This window comes from Engystomops pustulosus, chromosome 8 (genome assembly GCF_040894005.1).
Source record: "Engystomops pustulosus chromosome 8, aEngPut4.maternal, whole genome shotgun sequence".
Classification (NCBI taxonomy): domain Eukaryota; kingdom Metazoa; phylum Chordata; class Amphibia; order Anura; family Leptodactylidae; genus Engystomops; species Engystomops pustulosus.
Genome location: NC_092418.1, coordinates 66840919 through 66863337, shown reverse-complemented (window position 1 = coordinate 66863337; position 22419 = coordinate 66840919). Strand labels below are relative to the sequence as shown.

General features: G+C 40.1%; 1 protein-coding gene across 1 annotated transcript; it reads right to left on the bottom strand.

Annotated features, from left to right (window-relative positions):
* Positions 1-12820: 12820 nt before the first annotated feature.
* On the bottom strand, positions 12821-21852 carry LOC140075322 (gamma-crystallin D-like). Its single transcript, XM_072121033.1, has 3 exons — positions 21739-21852; positions 14229-14471; positions 12821-13138 (listed from the first exon to the last, which is right to left on the bottom strand). Exons 1-3 carry the CDS (start codon positions 21745-21747, stop codon positions 12863-12865), a joined length of 528 nt encoding a protein of 175 aa, XP_071977134.1. The 5' UTR covers positions 21748-21852; the 3' UTR covers positions 12821-12862.
* Between the last annotated feature and the right edge of the window lie 567 nt (positions 21853-22419).

The following is a 22419-nucleotide window of genomic DNA, read 5'->3' as shown; positions in this document are numbered from 1 at the left end:
CTCCATACATCGTCCCCTTATCAAACGAGCTGTGTTGGGCAGAATTTTGGGTTGTTTTCATGGCTTCCACATCAAACTTGTTAACTTTGTCGCCACCCTGCTGTGTAATCCACAAAATATACTGGCAAACTTTTAGCATTTACCGATATTATTTCAGCGCTTCTTGCGCATCTGTTTACATTCCCCTCACCCGCCATATCCCAAACTTATAAGAACGCTACTACACTTGATCTTATACAAAAGGTTCTTAGAAGTGCTGTTTGGGGAGTAGCCTAGAGACAGGGGCTTGGATTGGCGAAAGCTCGCCTGGCAGCGGAGCGCCAGCTCCATCTCAAGATCCAACTAACATAGTTTTAACTGCAGCACCTTTAATCTACTACTAGTTCACTGCCTCCATACTTCGTCCCCTTATCAAACGAGCTGTGTCAGGCAGAATTTTCAGGTGTTTCACCAGATACGGCGACAGATGGGAACTCAGATGGGAACTGTCGCCGCAATATGGATGCCCCATACTGTCGCTCTTAATCATGGAACTATTTCCGTAAAAACAATTAAAAATAGAACCACTATGCTATTCCATTATTCCTAGGTGAAATATTCAAACGACCCGGCCTGATTTGAAAATTATAATTTTTTCAAAGTAAACGCTTCTGGCCCCCAGGCCCATTTTGGGTGGGGAGGAGCCGAGAGACAGGGGCTTGGACCGCCAGCTCCATCCCAAGATTAGGCAGCCTCAGAGGCATCCATGCATGCTGCCCCTGCTGTTTCCTGTCTATTTTGCCTCCACGATCCTCCACAGCGTCCACCAATGTCTCATTTCAACTCTCTATACCCCAGACGCTGGAGCACAAGAGGATATGCAGCACATCATCCCCTTATCAAACGAGCTGTGTCAGGCAGAATTTTCAGGTGTTGCACCAGATACATAGTGGAACTCGGCCCATCTGTCGCCGCCATGCTGGAGACCTGAAGTTGCAATCATAGCAGCGCAATATGAATGCCCCAAACTGTCGCTCTTAATCATGGAAGTCGTCTCCATGGCTGCCTCCACATGTTGTCCCCTTATCAAAAGAGCTGTGTCAGGCTCATTTTTCGGGTGTTTCACCAGATACGTTATGGAACTTGGTCACTATGTCGCCACCATGTTGTGTTATCGACTAAATATATCGTCAACCTTTTGTTCACATAGGAAATCATTTCACCTCCTTTGGTGAAACCTGAGTCCATTTAGGGTATGTCGCCATGAGACTCTCTAGCCTGCCACTGCTGCCGCTGCCTCTGCATGCCGTCCCCTATAGTGTCAGGGTCAATTATTGGATGTTTTAGATGCTATCTAGCCTCATTCGGTCACTCTGTCATGGCCATGCTGTTGCCCATAATTTTGGCATAATGGTGCGATTAAGCAGCCTCAGAGGCATCCATGCATGCTGCCCCTGCTGTTTCCTGTCCATTTCCGTGGTGTTTCCATCCTTTTCTGAGGTTCCCAGGTGTTTGGCCAAGCTTCCCTGTGCAGAGCCTTGGTCCCCTTGAAAAATGCTTGAGTCTCCCATTGACTTCAATGGGGCTCGTTATTCGAGACGAGCACTCGAGCATCGGGAAAAGTTTGTCTCGAATAACTAGTACCCAAGCATTTTAGTGCTCGCTCATCTCTATTGGCAACATACTTTCACTGTGTTTTTGAAGGGTCACAATAGAGAATGTCTGCAGTGAAAGGTTAGCAGACAGGTTAAAAGCTGTTGCACTGGACATTTTGCTGCGTGAGTTTTTAGTGGCATCATGAGAATGATATATGTTTAAATCTTAGCCATTATACAACTGCAAGTGTGTCATCAGCCTTAGTGTAACTTAAAGGGGTATTCCCAAGACAAGATTCTTAAATATACTCAGGATAAAAAAATAACACATTCTCTAATTCCCTATTATTGAGAAAAATACAGCCTTTCACAGATATAATTTCTGTGTCTATCAGTCTATCGGTACACAATTTTGGTTGCCTCGTAATCCGACCGTAAATTTTCTTCTTTAGTGTCGGTCAGGGCAGATTCTTCTCATGAAAATCTTCTCCTTTCTGCTTGCTGCAGTCTTTCTGCACTTCAGCCCCTCCCCCCTGCATTCCAAGACGAACTTACACACTTCCTGCCGGCAAGCAGCAGCATGAGGAGAACAAATCTATCTATCTTTATGATAGAAGAAGGAGTTTTAACCATGAGAGAGCAGTTTCAGATTGAAAACTAGGGAATATTTTATGGAACAGGTTTCTGTAATTTTAATGCCGCCACATAAGTTCACTGCAAAAAGGGCCCAATGAGGCTCTTTTATCATGATACCATACTTATCTGTAATGGAAGGTTAAGCAATATTCTATTATTGTTGCAGCTATTTTGTTACTTCTGAAACAGGCAAATGGAGAAAGCCAAAGGCTACCCTTATTTTATTTTATTATTAACTCAGTGGGGTCTGTCAGTTGATTTGGCCATACAAAACTGCAGACAGTATTGGGTAGCTGTGTAATCAGATTTTTGTATATAAAATTAGTAGCAGCAGGACTGTGAAAAATGAACTAATAATACAGCTGCTCTGGGCATTCTTTCATTGTAAAGTGCTTTATTCTCTCTGCAGCTGCTTTCTCAACCAGCTCAGCTGTAATACAGAAACAGAAATCTAGCTCTTACTTAGAGCAAAGGGGAAGGGGCTGTGAATCAGTTCAGCTGGAGTCCAAAATGAAAAGTTTACTTTTTACAGTCCTGCTGCTACTCTATAGATGCACAAAGGTATAAATTAAACAGCACTGTTGGGTCAATACCTATCAATGTCTAAAGTTGTGAATGGTCAAAAATGATGGCAGAGGCGCTTAACTGGTTTTGGACCGCCCACTTTGTATTAATGGTGTTTGGTCAAGGGCCCTAAAGCCTACATCAGGGGAGGCTACCTGAGAGTTCGGACAGCTTAACCCCTTAACGCCGAAGCCACTTTTCGCCTTCCTAACACGGCCCATTTTTTAAAATCTGCCCTATCAAAGAAATTTTAAAATGTTTTTCTCATGATACTTCATGTTTGTTAAAAACTATTTGGTATGTGTTTATTTATTGAAAAATAAACATTTATTTATTCATGAAAAAAACTGATATTTGGTAAAAATTTGGAAAAAGTTGAACATGAAGATGTTCTACTTTTTCCATACGTAGTCATAACAGCAAAAAAACTTGAAACTAACATTAACCAAATGTCTGCTTTATGTCTCCATGGTTATTACTAGAGATGAGTGAGCACTAAAATGCTAGAGTGCTCGTTATTCGAGTCGAACTTTGACCGATGCTCGAGTGCTCATTTCGAATAACGAACCCCATTGAAGTCAATTGGAGACTCCAGCATTTTTCAAGGGGACCAAGGCCTCAGAAAATGATGGAAACACCACAGAAATGGACAGGAAACAGCAGGGGCAGCATGCATGGATGCCTCTGAGGCTGCCTAATCGCACCATTATGCCAAAATTATGGGCAACAGCATGGCGATGACAGAGTGACCGAGTGAGGTGAGATAGCATCTAAAACACCCAATAATTGACCCTGACACTATAGGGGACGGCATGCGGCAGCAGCGGCAGTTTTTTAAATTCCTTTATGAAACACATGCTGTACAGTACGCTTCACCGGCAGAGAGAATGTGGATTGGGATTTCTGGAGACTAGCTTGCTAAACAGTAGCAGGCAGACTAAGCTAGATGAAATTGTATTTGCACCACTGACAGCACACAAAAGGATTTTGTGCTGTGACTTTCACTTTTGAAAAAAAAAAAAATCGTCAGAATGTGCCTAATCAAACCCCCAATAACTTGTCCCACTTAGCTGTTTGAAATGGATATTTGAGTCACTAAGAGCCAAAAATAACGTTCGCAAGTCTCCCTGCAAATTTGTCAAAATATGGTAGTAGCTGCACTACTAGTGCCAGCAAGCCCAGCCACAAGCAAATAATAAAAAAAAAATAACACTATTGTAACCCTAACAAGGGCTGTTGGGTTCTTGTAGAATCACTCCTGCCTAACACTATTCTAATAGAACAGCCTAACGCTTTCCCTGACCAGCAGCAGCTCTCTCCCTAGCGGCATCCAGACACAGAATGATCCGAGCAGCGCGGGCAGGGGCTAGTCTATTCCAGGGTCACCTGATCTGGCCAGCCAACCACTGCTATCGACGTGTAAGTGTACCACGTGATGCTGGGTGTACTGCAGAGTCTCCTGGCTTGTGATTGGCTCTGTTTCTGGCCGCCAAAGATCAAAACAGCGGGAGATGCCATTTTCTCGAGCTGGCGAAATATTCGTCCGAGCAACGAGCAGTTTAGAATACGCTAATGCTCGAACGAGCATCAAGCTTGGACGAGTATGTTCGCTCATCTCTATTATTTATGCATCCTCTCTTTTTTGTAAGATGTTATGGGGCTTTCAACTTTAGGTGCAATTTTTCACATTTTCATTAAAAACAATAAATCATGCTATTGAGGGACCTGCTCAGGTTTCAATTCACTTTAAGAGGCCTAAATAAAAGTAAAACCCCATAAATTACCCCATTATAGAAACTACACCCCTTAATGTATGTAAAACAACTTTTATGAAGTTTGTTAAACCTTTAATTGTTTTACAGGGGATAAAACAAAATCGGATGCAATTTTGAAAGTAACATTTTTTTTGGCTAAATGAATGAGCTTTTCACAAAATCTGTGGATAAAATACCAAAACGCTCCACAAAGTTTGATACCCAATCCCTGCCGTGTATAATAATACCCCATATGTGGTGGTAACCTGCTGTATGGGCACACACCAGGGCATCGAAGGGAAGCTGCGTTATTCAGAGTAGATTATGCATTGTCCCTTTTTATTGGCTATACAATCTTTATTTTATAAATACTTCATTTTAGTGGGTCATTAGCTCATTGATGAGATTTTATTAACTCTTAAATGTTTGTAAAAAAAATTGTAAATTTGGGTTTCCTTTCTTTTTGTATTTTTTTGGGGCCATACACCGTACCATAAAAATAATATATTATCTTTGTTCTATAGATCACTACAATTATAGATCATTTATATAGTTTTTTATATATTTTTAAAATTTTACTGAAAAAAAACTAATACAGAGAAAATCTCATTAATTTTCTTATTGCCATCTTTTTGGAGATATAACTTTAATATTTATAGTTGACAGAGCTGGTTTAGGGCTTATTTTTTTTACGTGTTGAGTTGTCTTTTACAGTGATACCATTTTGGCGCACATACCTTCTTTTGATCATTTTTTCAACATTTTTTTGAAGGGATTTTGGGTTTTGATTTTACAGCGCAACCCCATTGGGTCCAATAATGTTTCAGAGTTATTCTACAGATTGTTACGGACGCAGCAATACAAAATATGTGGGGTTTCTTTGCTTCTTTGTTTAGGGGACTGTAACTTTATTTATTTAATTATTTTCATTAAAAAGTGTTTTTATTAAGTGTTTTTTCTTTACTTTTACAGGTTGGCTTGAACAAGCGATGCTCTGATCTCTTGTTCAAGCTCTTCTTTACCTAATACGGTGTAATACAGATGTATTACACTGTAATATGAAACACACTGAGTATGCTGCCAGAAGGCAGGACCCGGCTCCCGGAAGAAGCCGCACAGCCCCGGGGCACTGGCAGACCCGGGAGCTGCCAGCAGAGGATTGGACCCCCCCCCCTGGTAAGTGCCGCGGGGGAGGGGTCCGATTTTGTGTAAGACTCTTGCATGCCGCGGTCATGCATAACCACAGCGTGTAAGGGATTAATGCCCACGATCGGAGGAAACTCACTCCTTAAAAGTTTGGCGCGCTCTTAGATTTCAACATAAATTGCAAACTAATCCTTCTCCATTGTTACCCCTTTACCATGACCCCGCTTTTCCTCCAATAATAGAATCGAGGGACTTCTGATGTTGGGGACAAAGGGTGTCACCCATTTGGACACCTGATGTCCGGAGGTAAACCGCTGTCTCATAACGAGGTTGTATATTATGAGATCACTCACTTTTTCCGACGTAACCAATTATTACATTTTGTGCAATCCCACGAGGTACATCCTCAAACTACTGCACAGCATTTGAACTTTTCTGTATAAATTACCCATTCGGTAAAGGAACGGTCTCTCTACTATACTATATTTTCAATGCGCCCCCACAGGACATCAAGTCACACTTTATGGAACAGTGGGAGTCTGACCGTTTTCAATTATCCCTGCCAAGGTGGAGACACAGCTGTACCACTCTAGCGAAAGGCAGCCAGCAAGTTTCTGAGACCTCTCTCAGGATACTCCATAGAACTTACTATGTTGTTGCATGTCTTGCCAATATGTACCCCCATTTGCCCAACAGTTGCTTCTGAGGCAAAGCCTCAAACCAGCAAAGCCTGGACTAAGAGCCCATCGCTTAGTCCAGTTTACAGTGTTAGTGACTAGAATTCACATAGCAGCTAAAAGGAAATCTCCAGACCTATCTGTGGTTAAGAAAAGAATCAACCTACAGACGCAGTTTGAGAGAATTGAGGCAACTAGGACAGACACCTTCCTACTATTTGAAGGGATCTGGAACCTGTGGATCGCTTCACAAGGTTCCCCCACACTCTAGAGAGCTCTATCCCTGTCCCCTTAATGGACCATTATGCATCAACATGGCTCCAGCACTTCTCCACACATCGTCTTGATCTATCCATATTTTACACTATACAGATCTTGTGATCTTGTTACCTATAAGCTTTTCTCCTCCCCCTGTGTTTTATTGTTTTGCTCGATACAGAAGCTGGCTATGTATCAAAAAAAATTCTGTTTTCTTTACTAAGCCCCCTGAGTGGGGTACACCTTGCGCCTTGACCTATTGTAAGACATTTTCCAATGTTTTTCAAACAATAAAACCTTGTTGAAACTAAAACAATTTTGGCACACACCATTATAATGTCTGTGAAACGTTTTAGGGAAGCACATTGGTATAATCAGAAAAAAAGATAAAATCTAAAAAACATATTTAAAAAAAAAAATTCTTAATTTTTAATCCTAAAATTTTTTGAAAGTAAAATGCAAACAAATAAAATAATAAAATAAGTATTCCCCAAAAATACCAAAAATAACTCATTAGTAGTCCAAAAATTAAAAAGTTGGAGTCATTAAAAGAAAACATGCAAAAAACTAAAAATTGTGTCTGGTCCTGAAGGGGCTAATTACCCTGTTCCTAATTGGTTAAAGAAATCCACTGGAGCTGTTGTCTTGCTACATTAGTTCTATAAGTTCAATACTGACCTCTCCCTCTGAGGGCTGCCTGCAAATACTATCTATGGGGTCCAGCATGTATATATTTCCTATGGGGGAGGGGGTCCTGAATGTATATACTACCAGGGGTGAGTGGGGGTTCTGTCTGTATATGGAACCTATGGGGGGGGGCTACCTGTATATACTATCTATGAGGTCCAGCCTGCATATACTACCTGGGGAGGGTGTTATTTCAAAACCAAAATCGGCCCTGTATGCATGATGTATTAGGCAGTGCTCTGTGAGATGTTCAGAACTTAGGGTATTTTTTTAAAACCCATTCCTATGATCCATTTTGCTACAACATTATCCCTGATTTTTATGGTCTTTTTCTTAGTTTTCATGTTGCCATGGGCTCTCTAAACCGCTACAGTTATAATAAGAATAAAGTATATAAACATGAACTCTATATGCTATTAAGGTGACTTATTAAAGCCAATTGGACACACTGGATTTTATTTAGTGGGAAGTACAGGAGGCTGCTCTTTACATTTCAAAAATACCTTATACTTTGAGTTACTCTATCACATAATACAATTTTATTTACAAGTGCCCCACACTATCCCCACAGTTTGTAGATAAATATAATCTGATTCTAAAGCTATATACTAGTACAGAAGATAGGGGCTTGTGACACTATCTCTGCAACCACTAAACTCTGCAACCACTAAACCACTAGACTCATTTTATGTAAAAATCAGGTAAGGAGAGCCATATGTGCCTGAGTTTGGGGAAGATCTTTCATAGGTAAACCGTCGAGATTTCACATTGAAGAGTGAATTCTAGAAATGACATTTCATCCCCTACCTTTAGTAGTTTAGTGGGGTAAAACATGGGGCCAGGTTATCTTTAAGCGTCTGAGAGGTTCCTGTGGTTGTCAACCATGGAGTATATTGGCAAAATGCAACAATACAATTCTATTGCAGTATATTGTATGAGCGATCAGACCTCTAGGGTTCAAGTACCCGATGGAGGGGCTATGAAAATACAGTTCCCAAATTGGAATCAATGGAAATGTCAACTTCTCCTGCAAAAATATCACATACAATTATACAAAAATGATATATGTTACTACATATTTATCATCAGTATCAGTGTTTATTATCAATATTAGTGAACCAAAACCAGGAGTAAATACTGCAGAGCAAAAGTAAAATGGGAAGATAAGTTGGATCCATTTACCTATTTTGACTGTTTTAAATACTGCAGTCTAAAGTTACATTTATTTGAACTCTATGCTGTCTCCCGATGTAGTTTATGGGTATTTTGGAAGGCTCTTAAAAATCTTTTAAATCAACCTAACTTTTTAATATTAGTTGTTACCTACTGATAATAGACAATTAACAATCATTTATTTTTTAAATAAATATAGAGGAGACAAATACATTACCTCCTCCTCATTCTATGGGCAACATCCCCCACCGGGGCCTAGCCTTTTCTTGGTGGCCTGGAGGCACCGGGGCCCAGAATACTGGAGTGGCTGGCGGTATGGGGACCGTGAGGGCTGTGCAAGAAATTAGCAGGGTGAGGCTGATGCAATGGTTTCTCCCTGGGGCAACACCTGAGTGTCTGTAGGATGAGTCCCTGGGTAATGGATGGGGAAGCCAGTGATGGTAAGCAGCTGTATCGAGGGATCAGACAGAGGCAACGTTGTGCAAATCAACAATTCTTTAACAAAAGGCAATGGCCAAACACAATTAACATTGGATTCGGGTATCTGAAGTGGTCATGGAGAGGTATCCACAGGAATGGTGCACCAGTGTCAGAACTCGCAAATTGTTCTAATGAGATCTGGTTTCAGGTTTCTTGTCGGAAAACCACACCCAGAGCTGCCTGTGATTGACAGCTCCATTTCTGATCTCCTGTGATCTCTAGTGCTCTTGCAATTGTGTTTTTTGCGTGTGTTGACTTCTGCTTTGCCTACTGACCATTCTATTTGCTATTCGATTCTGTACCTCTTAGTTTTGACCCAGTTTGGTTGACTCCGCTTGTCTGTATTCATCTGTTGTTTGTCCCTCAGTATCGTTTATCCCCACTTCCCTGTCCCAGTCTTGTGTCGGCTTCTGTGCACCAGTGTGAACACTAACCCATATCTGTATTCCGGTTACCTGTCCGCTCCACCATCCAGCAGCTGCCAGACGAAGTAAGTCTTCCCTGTCATCTTGTAGGGTCAATCAGGGACCGTTAGTTAGGTTCCTGATTTGCCATTATCAGGGCGGTTTGACTGCTTTAGGAAGGGCCTTAGCCCACAGGGACGTCGCAGGTTGAGTTTGCCACCACTTGCCTGGTCTGACAGCTTGCGCCAAGCATGGTTGTGGTTGCGCGGTTGCTGGACAAGTACTGACAACCAGCCTGATAGTAGACACGGACTCGGATAGTTGAGGTGGAGCTGTGTCCAAATTGTGGAAGCTGCAGCTCTGGGGTTAGAGTCTCCTGGCTCAAATCCTGAGATCAATATCTGTGGCAGCACTGAAGATGTGCTGCACACACTGGCTTCTCATTGACCCTCTGCTCTCTGCAGTCTCTCTGCAGTCTGACTGACTGACCAGGACCAAAGACCAGGTTCTCCCACTGCACAGGGGTTTTATACTCCCCCTGGTCAGGTGATAGACCCTCTCCAATCACACTCCAGCTAACAATACAGCCACATGATTGGATAATTATTTACACCAATTTAACGGTTGCCTTTCCAGGCAGAATCTACAGCTGCAATTTACATTACGTTCTCCTAACATTATCTTCTGGGTGAGTTGTGCAGGCCCACCAGATAGATCCTGACATGGAGTGGGCGCTATTCACAAATACCACCTTGCCTATACATGGGCAGGGGTGTTGTATGTGTATGAGGAAATGCCCTGGTTACCTGCCCCAACCATGGCTGCACCCCTGTTACAGGCATCATGATCCTATCTCATATAGGAGTGTGGTACTCAAACTGAACAAAGCAGCAGTGTTATAGAAAAATGGTGTTATATCTCCCTCTAGTGGTAAAACTAAATAATGTTCAAACAGTATGTGAAAGGCATTAAAAGTGTTTTTTTCTGTTGTTCCTGAACTAATTTGACTAGTTAACTAAATTTCACAGCGGTTTACAGCTCGTGAGGCACATATGCAAACAAGAAAAAGACAAAGAGTAATAAAATAGTTACAATAGCAATGAGATTCCGCAAGAATGTACAATCTATGAGGGAAAACTCAGGTATCCAGAACTCACAGGTGATATTGTTCCAATACTTTATTTCTAACCAGGTCTGTGCGCCTGGTTAAATGTTTGCTTCAACATTTGCACTGCTGTAAGACATAAAGTTTTGGAACGATATCTCCTGTGTGTGCTGGGTACCTTTCGTGGTTCATATCTGACTGAAGGTCCGTAAATCGGGAGATACTAGGGGAGGTGAGTTGACCTGAGTAAAGTTGCCCTCCCCCACCTTGTTCAAATCTAACAAAATTGGTGTCAAACATTTATGCTGGTTTGTGCTGCAGAAATTTTCGTTTGTCCCACTATTATTTTTAAGGTATTATTAAAAGTTTCCAGAGGTCATCAGAGGTCAACCAGCCCGTCCCCCCACATTATCCAAATCAAACAAAATTGGTGCTAATCAAATGTGCTACGTTTGTGCTACATTTTAATTACAGGACATAGCATTTATAGTATCCTTTGATTCTACTTTTAATCTAATTGGAAACTGAGAATCTGGTTGAACGGCTATGGAACAACCAATCTATTAGAAATTTATCCCTCATGTATGTGATTTGTGAACTACTTTCCTCCAATATTTCTCTATAACCTCCTGGGCCTTTTGGGATCCATTATTGAAAGTGGTAATCAATCTAATAGTTAAGCCTTTAAGTTTGCTATGGGGCCCTGCCTCTCCTAGTTACACTCCTTGCTATGCCTCTACATAAAATTCCTTATGAATGTTATTTGTGTCTGTGCTCACATTGGCCCACATTTATCAACAAATGTGCAGATTCATCAGAACTGGTGCATGGTATTCATTACTCTGGCGCCCCCTGCACTGCTCGGGAAGTGTGCACCATATTTTTGGTGCACTTTGTTCATGCTGCAGAATTAATAAATGTGGTGCAATCTCTGACTAAGCATTAACACGCTCCTTTAGGTGCGCACCTTTGTCGGACACATTGAAACCGCCACACAATACTGGCACAGACACTTTGCACAAGTATTTATAAACAGTTTGGTCATTCCTTTCAGTGCAATAGTAAAAGTCTTATCCTGTTATTTTGCTACTTCTACTTATTACTATGGGTCACTGTTATACTGGGACATACAGGATTGTCTCCTTATGGTTTTTAGGTCACAGATTCAAATATTCTTATTGATTCATCCAAGACCTATCTTTTAACATTTCGTCCCCTACCGAGAGTGCATGATGATAGACTGTAGAACATGACATAGGTATTGAGCTTTCATTACAATCACTTATCAATACTGATTTTGCCAATTTATTTCTTAAATTGCGAGCTTTACACCAGCATATCTGTAACAACCAGGGAATGAGGCACTGCTGGGGCGCTTTCACGCTGCCTAGATTGTGCTTATTCATCATCTTGTACATATTGGTCACACTTTATTCCAATTTTCTGCAAGTCTATAAATGTTTTGTTTTTATGTTTGGTATTTATTTTTGCCAAAAATATCACGTTTTTTTGGAGTGGAGGTACTAATCAGATGCTGTGTAATGCTCATTTGGTAGATCTGTTGCTTACACTGTCTCTTAATTGCTTCACCTACAATAGTATACACAGTTGGCACTGTGCGAGGCCAGATGTAGGTATACACGTACCTGCAGAACGTCTGATGCATATTTGGTCTTTCCATTTCTACAGCAGTAATCTCAGTGCAGGTGGAAATTATTACCATATACACTCGAGTATAAGCCTAGTTTTTCAACACAAAAAAATGTGCTGAAAACCCAAACTCGGCTTATACTCGAGTAAAAAAAATATATATCAAAACTCACCTTTCTGGCTTCCCCCGCTGGTGGCTATATACTTGGACAGGGGGCTGGCTATATACTGGGGGATATGGTGTGGCACGCCATATACAGGGGGGCAGGTGCTGGCTATATACTATGGGGCAGGGTCCGGCAGGCTATTTACTGAGGAGGCTGTGACCAATGCATTTCCCACCCTCGGCTTATACTCGAGTCAATAGGTTTTAACATGTTTTTGTGGTAAAACTAGGGGCCTCGGCTTATCTTGGGTCGGCTTATACTCGTATACAGTATTTCTTTTTTCATACTTCTTGACTGTCATCTACACTTGAATTCTGCACTCTAGCTGGATGTGCAGCAAGCAGCAGTGGGAAGTCCTATCTATATTACTACTAATACTAAATTTTAACACAGTTAGAATTTTGCCAATAAATGTATAACGTAATATTCATACAAAATGGCTGGTTCGTAAGAATTACTAATAAATAGTATTTATTAATTATTTTAAGAATGTATAAATAGAATTTTATGCAGACATAAATAATGATTTCAAGCATAACCACTCATTTTGATTACAATGTTAGTTTATTTCAGTATTAATTGTGGAATTAATAGTTATCCAGGATAGGTCTGAAAGAACCGACCCTGCCGTTCACAGCCCCCCAGTCACTGAACCTCCTGTATTCTCCAGGTCTCAGGAGATATTGTCTTCCTTTGTAATTTGGTTCCTCATAAAAGATCCAGTTTCCCTGAATGACATTGCAAGAGTGGATATTGTTGTACTGGAACTGATCGTGGACATTGGGACAGTCATTTGATAATTCCATCATTTTACCCTTAAAATCTTCTTTCTCATAGACCTTTATTTGCTGGGATCCCTGGTGCTTTAAAAAACATGAAAAAGGAAACATGAATTTCAGTTCTAAATAAACATATCAAGACAGCTGACTCATAATATATGAATGGAGTAGAAAAGGATCAGGGAGTTGAATTCCAAAATCCTTTTGCAGCATTGGTGGAGAATTGAGAAGGCTCATAAACATTCACTGGTTGGCCAAAAACACTGGTCATCATAGATTCAAATTTTATAGAATATGTATGGGGAACTTTACTCAAATATATACACAAGTCCACATGAGGAATTGCTATCTGAAGGACAAATTGTCCTCTAAATGACGACCTTTAATATTCCTTCCAATGTACTGGAAAGATTGGAAACAATTTTATTTTATTGGAAAACACAATAGCGCTACATTTTACGGGCTTTGTTGTTATGGATTTTATGGGATTCTGGTGATGCAAATGACTCATCCCTTGTATTCTTTGGGTCAGTATGACTGCAGAGATAACATATTTTTAATGTTAAATATCTATTTATATATGTATTTTTGTAAAAGTGATGATATATTTGCATTTTTCTGCTATGCCGTTCAACGTAAGGTATTATCATTTTTTTTTTTGTGGATCGGGCATTTTTGGTCATCAAGCATATGTTTATGATTTTATTTATCTATTTGTGTATTCTTAGGGGTCTGATAGCTCATCAATGCTTCAGTATTGTATATAATGTGAATATACTGAATATATTTTATAACTTGAGTGACAGACCTGCAATCCTTTTAGAAGCTCCCAGCTTTCATGGCAACTGATGGACTCCCCACCTTTGATGTCATTTGTTGGGGGTGTCTATATGGAAGCACCTATGTACCATTGATTTTTTAAATTCCATTCCAGGTTTACTTCCAGTTAATGTCAGGATGTATAATATGACCCTTCCCTGTAAGTTGAAAGCTCAGCCTGTGAGCTCTCTCTATACATCCTATACACTAACATCAAGGTGAAGGAAGGAGTTTATACCTATTGTTGATGGGCTAGTCTAGGATTTTAAACATCTCTACTGTCTACAGACTCTGGGCCTTTTTATGGTTTGCTTGTCATTATATTTAGAGTGCTTCAAATTAAAAAATCACTTACTGGCATAATTATTCGACATGACCTGACACAGTTGTTGATACCCATCCACCTCTTATAATCAGGGTATTCTCCCTTCTTCAAATAGTACTGATATCCCATAAAGTTGGGACACTCATAGATCATCCAGCAACCATTCTCGACTCGGATGGAGTTGCACTGATTAACATGGGTGTGTAAATCAGAGGAGTCGGAACTGCACTCATAGGAGCGTCCTTGGAAGTCTCTGTCTTCAAAAAAAACTATCTACAGAAAGAGAAAGGTACAAATATATTCAATAATTTAATTGAAAATGTAAAGATAAGTGGCTATTCAGTTGACTATTACTGTGGATATTAGAGTACTTTCTGATGAGTGCAAGTCTTAGTTTTGGGACCACCATGAATCATGAGAACAGTGGGCTGTTGTACTCCCAAATGAATAGAGCAACATTTCACACATTTCTGCTTAATTCGCTTTTCTTTTTCTTTGTCTCTATGATACTGACAGAGATACTGACTAAGCAAAACACTTCCGTCAGTGCCATGCACAGCATATGCCAAAAATGAAATAATATGTGAAATATCTTCCAGAGTACAGAGTGACAAAATTTGTCCATACCTCCTAGGCTTCCTGCAACCAATTTAAGTGAAGGACTCTGGTTCTTCCGTCGAAGGAAGTCCGCCCTTCCGTCGATTTCTCCTTGACTCTTGCCCAATGATTAGCAGGCCCGGCAGCGACCCCCACCAAGGATAGGAGGAGGGAGCATAGTTTATTAATTTTGCATCCCCCGATCAGGCACTCGAAGAGGAGGTGGGATTGGGGTCGGTCCCAGTGTTAAACACAGGAAATTATCGTCCACCCCAACCCCCACATGACCCAACGGCACAACAACTGTAACAATGAGTGGAGCTTGGTATAGACAATGAGCGATAAGGCAGAGAGGATAGACCTTTTGGTAAGTCTGCAGCTGCCTTTTCCCCTCCCTGTATACTTTCATATATTTGTATGTAGTTATGTGTACACTCACCGGCCACTTTATTAGGTACACCTGTCCAACTGCTCGTTAACACTTAATTTCTAATCAGCCAATCACATGGCGGCAACTCTGCATTTAGGCATGTAGACATGGTCAAGACAATCTCCTGCAGTTCAAACCGAGCATCAGTATAGAGAAGAAAGGTGATTTGAGTGCCTTTAAACGTGGCATGGTTGTTGGTGCCAGAAAGGCTGGTCTGAGTAGTTCAGAAACTGCTGATCTACTGGGATTTTCACACACAACCATCTCTAGGGTTTACAGAGAATGGTCCAAAAAAGAAAAAACATCCAGTGAGCGGCAGTTCTGTGGGCGGAAATGCCTTGTTGATGCCAGAGGTCAGAGGAGAATGGGCAGACTGGTTCAAGCTGATAGAAAGGCGACAGTGACTCAAATCGCCACCTGTTACAACCAAGGTAGGCAGAAGAGCATCTCTGAACGCACAGTACGTCTAACTTTGAGGCAGATGGGCTACAGCAGCAGAAGACCACACCGGGTGCCACTCCTTTCAGCTAAGAACAGGAAACTGAGGCTACAATTTGCACAAGCTCATCGAAATTGGACAGTAGAAGATTGGAAAAACGTTGCCTGGTCTGATGAGTCTCGATTTCTGCTGTGACATTCGGATGGTAGGGTCAGAATTTGGCGTCAACAACATGAAAGCATGGATCCATCTTGCCTTGTATCAACGGTTCAGGCTGGTGGTGGTGTCATGGTGTGGGGAATATTTTCTTGGCACTCTTTGGGCCCCTTGGTACCAATTGAGCATCGTTGCAACACCACAGCCTACCTGAGTATTGTTGCTGACCATGTCCATCCCTTTATGACCACAATGTACCCAACATCTGATGGCTAATTTCAGCAGGATAATGCGCCATGTCATAAAGCTGGAATCATCTCAGACTGGTTTCTTGAACATGACAATGAGTTCACTGTACTCAAATGGCCTCCACAGTCACCAGATCTCAATCCAATAGAGCATCTTTGGGATGTGGTGGAACGGGAGATTCGCATCATGTGCAGCCGACAAATCTGCGGTAACTGTGTGATGCCGCATTCAATAAACAATGTCCAAAAATTGACCACACAAGTAATCTTTCAAAAAAGTGTTGCTTTTACTTCATAAATTCATATCCATACATTATCCTTTAGAACTTTCGTTTCGTTCCATAAATATACATAGAAAATAGCACATTTCTTTTTAGTGTTTGCTTGCAAATATGTAAATACCTTAGGATCAAGTGAGCCGATTCCTGTTACAACTATTCAAGATCCTTTAAGTCCGATAGCACGGTACATGAAATATACTATAGTAGAAAAGACTCACATAGATACGATCCCTGGGACAGAGACTCTACCTCATTTGCACGCCGAACAGGTAAGCTCCATGTTGGTATGTGACGTTTCGAGGGACACACCCTCTTCCTCAGACATGGCAAGCTCTCATTCGTTACTACAAGTTATAGTGACCATAACCGGAAACCCCTGTGTATATATAACACTCAAAATATACAATTTAAAACATAGTAAGCATTATCCTTATGCATAGTCTGACTATAATCGCACTAGTTATAATTCTATTAGTACATTTATCACAAGTAAACGTTAAAGTTGCACTATTCATTTAACCCTTTCAGGCTTTTTGTCTCCAACCTGCAAATCCAATATACCTCTCTTTGTAGGAGGCGTTTCTTTACCTGTTCTTTATCATTCCCAAAAATCTCTTTTAGTACCATCCATCTCAATTCTGATATCTGATGTCCCTGTTCTTTAAAGTGTCTCGCTACTGTTGTTTCACCATATTTTCTCATTTCTAATTTCCCTTTGTTAGTATTAGGGTCAGTGACTGTCACTCCACTATCTTGTTTCCCATATACTCTAATCGCGGACCTATGTTCATTTAACCTTATCTTAATCGATCTCGAGGTCTGTCCTACGTACATTTTGCCACAAGGGCATTTTAGTGCATAAATTACATTTTTACTGTTACATGTATGCCATCCTTTTATCATTATGCTTGTACCATACAGGGGATGTGATAGTTTTTCTCCTTTGATAATGGAGTTACAATTCTGGCATGACAAGCATGCATGGGTCCCGTTCAGTCTAGCTCATAAGACTTGTTGTCTATTTGGTTTACTTTTCTCTATGTCTGCTCGTATTAGTCGATTGGCCAATGATTTACCCTTTCTAAAAACAAATCTGGGTTTTCCCCTAAACAATTGTCCATATTGTGGATCGTATTTAAGCATATACCAATGTTTAAGGATAGTATTTTTAATCAAATTAGAATGATTGTCATATGTTAGAACAAAAAGGTGTCCCTTGTCATTTTTCTTTTGATTTGGACCTGGTTGTCATAATTTTTGCCAGTTCTCATGTGCTACCTGTTCGCTAACTTTGACCATTTCCCTTCTACAATAGTCTTTCTTGACAAACTTTTCCACCATTTTTTGACTATGTAGTTCATATTCTCTATCGTCATTACAGATATGGTGTGTTCTTAAAAATTGACCCTTAGGGATCCCTCTAAAAGTACCCGGGTGGTGGAAGCTTGATCTATTCAAAAGGTTCATTTTGACATTACTGTCGGCTAGTTGGTTTAAAGGCCACTGTAATCTGGTACAAAACCGCATATACTAATGAGGCTTTAAACCAACTAGCCGACACTAATGTATACAGGAAATTAAAAGAAGACCCTACTAATATCTTTAAAAAGGAAATTGATCAGATCCTGGAAGATGCAGTCACCCTCAGCATAATTGATGAATCTATCAAGAGGAGCCTGTTGAACAACTATCCAAGGGTCCCCATATTGTATCTACTCCCTAAAATACATAAAAAATTAGAATCCCCTCCGGGACGACCAATCGTCTCGGGAGTAGAGTCCCTCCTGTACCCCTTGTCTATTTATGTCGATTGTTTACCTAGATGTTTGAAAGATACAAGTGAATTCTTGAGAAGTGTGCAGACTCTTGACCTCAATAGTGTAGAGATTTTGTGCACTATGGATGTTAAGAGCTTGTACAATAATATTCCAACTGATGAAGGGATGCATGCAGTTAGAGATAAATTGTGTGAGAACCCAGCCCTATTAAATGCAATGATAGGTTTTCTGATGACGTTGTTGGAAGTAGTACTTAAAAAGAATTATTTTAGATTTGGTACAGAATTCTTCCCACAATTACAGGGGAACTCAATTGTGTCCCCTGTTGCACCTACTTTCGCAAACATCTTTATGTCTATGTTTGAAGACAAGACCCTGTTCACACACCCGCTCGGCAAACACGTCGTCCTCTGGCAACGCTATGTGGACGACGTGTTTGTAGCATGGAGCGGTACAGAGTCTGAACTTAGGGAATGGATAGTATACCTTAATCAATGTTCTCCACTAATTGAATTTTCAGCAGAGTCTAGTTCTACGAGTATCCAATTTCTTGATGTGAATGTGGTTGTAAATGAAGGGAGACTCATTACCACATTGTATTCAAAACCGACAGACACAAATAACTTTTTGAATAGATCAAGCTTCCACCACCCGGGTACTTTTAGAGGGATCCCTAAGGGTCAATTTTTAAGAACACGCCGTATCTGTAATGACGATAGAGAATATGAACTACATAGTCAAAAAATGGTGGAAAACTTCATCGAGAAAGGCTATTGTAGAAGGGAAATGGTCAAAGTTAGCGAACAGGTAGCACATGAGAACTGGCAAAAACTACAACAACCAGGTCCAAATCAAAAGAAAAATGACAAGGGACACCTTTTTGTTCTAACATATGACAATCATTCTAAATTTGATTAAAAATACTATCCTTAAACATTGGTATATGCTTAAATACGATCCACAATATGGACAATTGTTTAGGGGAAAACCCAGATTTGTTTTTAGAAAGGGTAAATCATTGGCTAATCGACTAATACGAGCAGACATAGAGAAAAGTAAACCAAATAGACAACAAGTCTTACGAGCTAGACTGAACGGGATCCATGCATGCTTGTCATGCCAGAATTGTAACTCCATTATCAAAGGAGAAAAACTATCACATCCCCTGTATGGTACAAGCATAATGATAAAAGGATGGCATACATGTAACAGTAAAAATGTAATTTATGCACTAAAATGCCCTTGTGGCAAAATGTACGTAGGACAGACCTCGAGATCGATTAAGATAAGATAGTGACAGTCACTGACCCTAATACTAACAAAGGGAAATTAGAAATGAGAAAATATGGTGAAACAACAGTAGCGAGACACTTTAAAGAACAGAGACATCAGATATCAGAATTGAGATGGATGGTACTAAAAGAGATTTTTGGGAATGATAAAGAACAGGTAAAGAAACGCCTCCTACAAAGAGAGGTATATTGGATTTGCAGGTTGGAGACAAAAAGCCCGAAAGGGTTAAATGAAGAGTGCAACTTTAACGTTTACTTGTGATAAATGTACTAATAGCATTATAACTAGTGCGATTATAGTCAGACTATGCATAAGGATAATGCTTACTATGTTTTTAATTGTATATTTTGAGTGTTATATATACACAGGGGTTTCCGATTATGGTCACTATAACTTGTAGTAACGAATGAGAGATTGCCATGTCTGAGGAAGAGGGCATGTCCCTCGAAACGTCACATACCAACATGGAGCTTACCTGTTCGGCGTGCAAATGAGGTAGAGTCTCTGTCCCAGGGATCGTATCTATGTGAGTCTTTTCTACTATACTATATTTCATGTACCGTGCTATCGGACTTAAAGGATCCTGAATAGTTGTAACAGGAATCGGCTCATTTGATCCTAAGGTATTTACATCTTTGCAAGCAAACACTAAAAAGAAATGTGCTATTTTCTATGTATATTTATGGAACGAAACGAAAGTTCTAAAGGATAATGTATGGATATGAATTTATGAAGTAAAAGCAACACTTTTTTGAAAGATTACTTGTGTGGTCAATTTTTGGACAATGTTTATGGAATGCGGCTTTAGGGGAGAGTTGGAGAATCTCCCGTCCTAGACCACAGTTTTAGAGAAACTCCACACACTGTGATTTTTATCTTACGAACTGTGTAATGCCATCATGTCAATATGGACCAAAATCTCTGAGGAATGCTTCCAGCACCTTGTGAATCTATGCCACGAAGAATTGAGGCAGTTCTGAAGGCAAAAGGGGGTCCAACCCGTTACTAGCATGGTGTACCTAATAAAGTGGCTTGTGAGTGTATATGTGGGTGTGTGTGTATGTGCATGTTTATGGTGTATACATTCTGTATGTGTGTATATGATGTATGGTATGTGTATTGTGTACTAATCGGTCTTCCACTCACTAAACTCTCTCCTCTACGATCTATTCTTAATGCAGCTGTCAGGCTCGTCTTTCAGACCAAACGCTTCACAGATGCATCTGGTTTGTGCCAATCACTGCACTGGCTGCCTGCCTCCTTCCATATTCGCTTTAAAATAATAGCCCTCATCCACAAAGCTCTGAATAATGCTGCACCTACCTATCTCTCTTCTCTTCTCTCATCTCAGTCTATCGCCCTTCCCGTGCTCTTTCATCTGCCAGTGACATTAGATTAATCTCTACCTTAATTCGAACCTCTCATGCACGTCTCCAGGACTTCTCCCAAGTCACTCCAATTCTCTGGAATGCCCTCCTCCGGACACTCAGACTAATACCCACCCTCCAAAGCTTCAAATGTGCTCTTTAAACCCATCTCTTTAGGCAAGCCTATCTCACTCACTAACTGCATGAAATGTCAACTCTCTCTTTACTAATCCATTCTATGTCCTCCTCCCATCTGTTAGTTGACAAACAGCAGATATTTACCAAGCTCCAGGCTTCTCTGCAGTCTTTTTCACCTTGGACCCTGTAAATAAGATGGCGGCTGATGGCTGGTTCAAGCAGCAGAATTTTTATTTATTAACTTATTTATTAAATTATTTTATATTGTTCCCTTATTAAAAAAAATAGCTGGACCATTCTACAACCTCTTGTGTCACCCCCTCATCCTCACAGAACGTAAGCTGTTGTGAGCAGGGCCCTCACTCCTATTGTTCCATATGACTGTTTGTTCTGTTTAATGTAATATTATATCTGTATATGTCCTCTATGATTTGTAAAGCACTACAGAATTTGATGGCGCTATATAAATAAAGATTATTATTATTACGTATGATGTCTATATACTGTATTCGTGTATATGATATATGTATTTATATGGATGTGTTTATATAGTATATTGTATGTATGTGTACATATTGTGTGTATATACTGTTTGTCTAAGTATATTAGAGAAAAAAGAACAGCAGTATGATGCATCTTTGATAGATATACAGTAAACTCATTCTTTTTGCACTTTGTGTTCTGAATTGGTACTTTTATAAAGAATTAGTGCAAACACTACTTTACATCTTCCCCAAAATATATTTTGTAATTTCTATGAACATTTCTTAAATATTTCTAAATTGTATAATAATATATGATATTGTGTTTTACCTTTCCCATCCTGAATCCAATAGTTCAATGAAAACTGCAGGAGCCACTAGCAAAATTTCTGTCTACCCTTTATATAGCCTACCTTGAAACTCAACACTCTGCATATAACATTGTATATAATGATGAACGTTTTAGTTTTATTTGGGCCACAGATTAATGGCTGTAGACATCCTTTTGTTCCATTTACCCTATCACTTTTATCATTTAACTTAGAATGTGTTATTTGCTGTATTTGCTTTTCTATTATTGACCCTTTGAATCTGGCGAATGGAATGAAAGCATGTCAGCACATTCTTTGCTGAGGCGTACAATGATCACATTTAATAGACGGGGAATTAATAAAATGTAGAAGAGTTAGCAGCAAATGTTTGATTGTGAAGTTTTAGAGATCACATAAAAAGATAGTGTTACCATCATGCTTACTTAATTAATGGAAAGGTTGTAGAACACCAAATTTACTAGCTCATTTCAGAGCAATGTTTCAGCTTTACCTTGTAACTTTTTTCAGGCTTAAAGCGAACCTGTCACCAGGAATGCCATTTTTAGCTGGTGATGGGTTTCCATAGCCTATGATGTACTGATTTTAAAAATATTTTTGTCAAGATTTGAATGCCACTACATTATAAAACTTAGTTTCACATCACCTGCCTTCCTGTCAGCAGCGTATGGTGAATCCCAGGG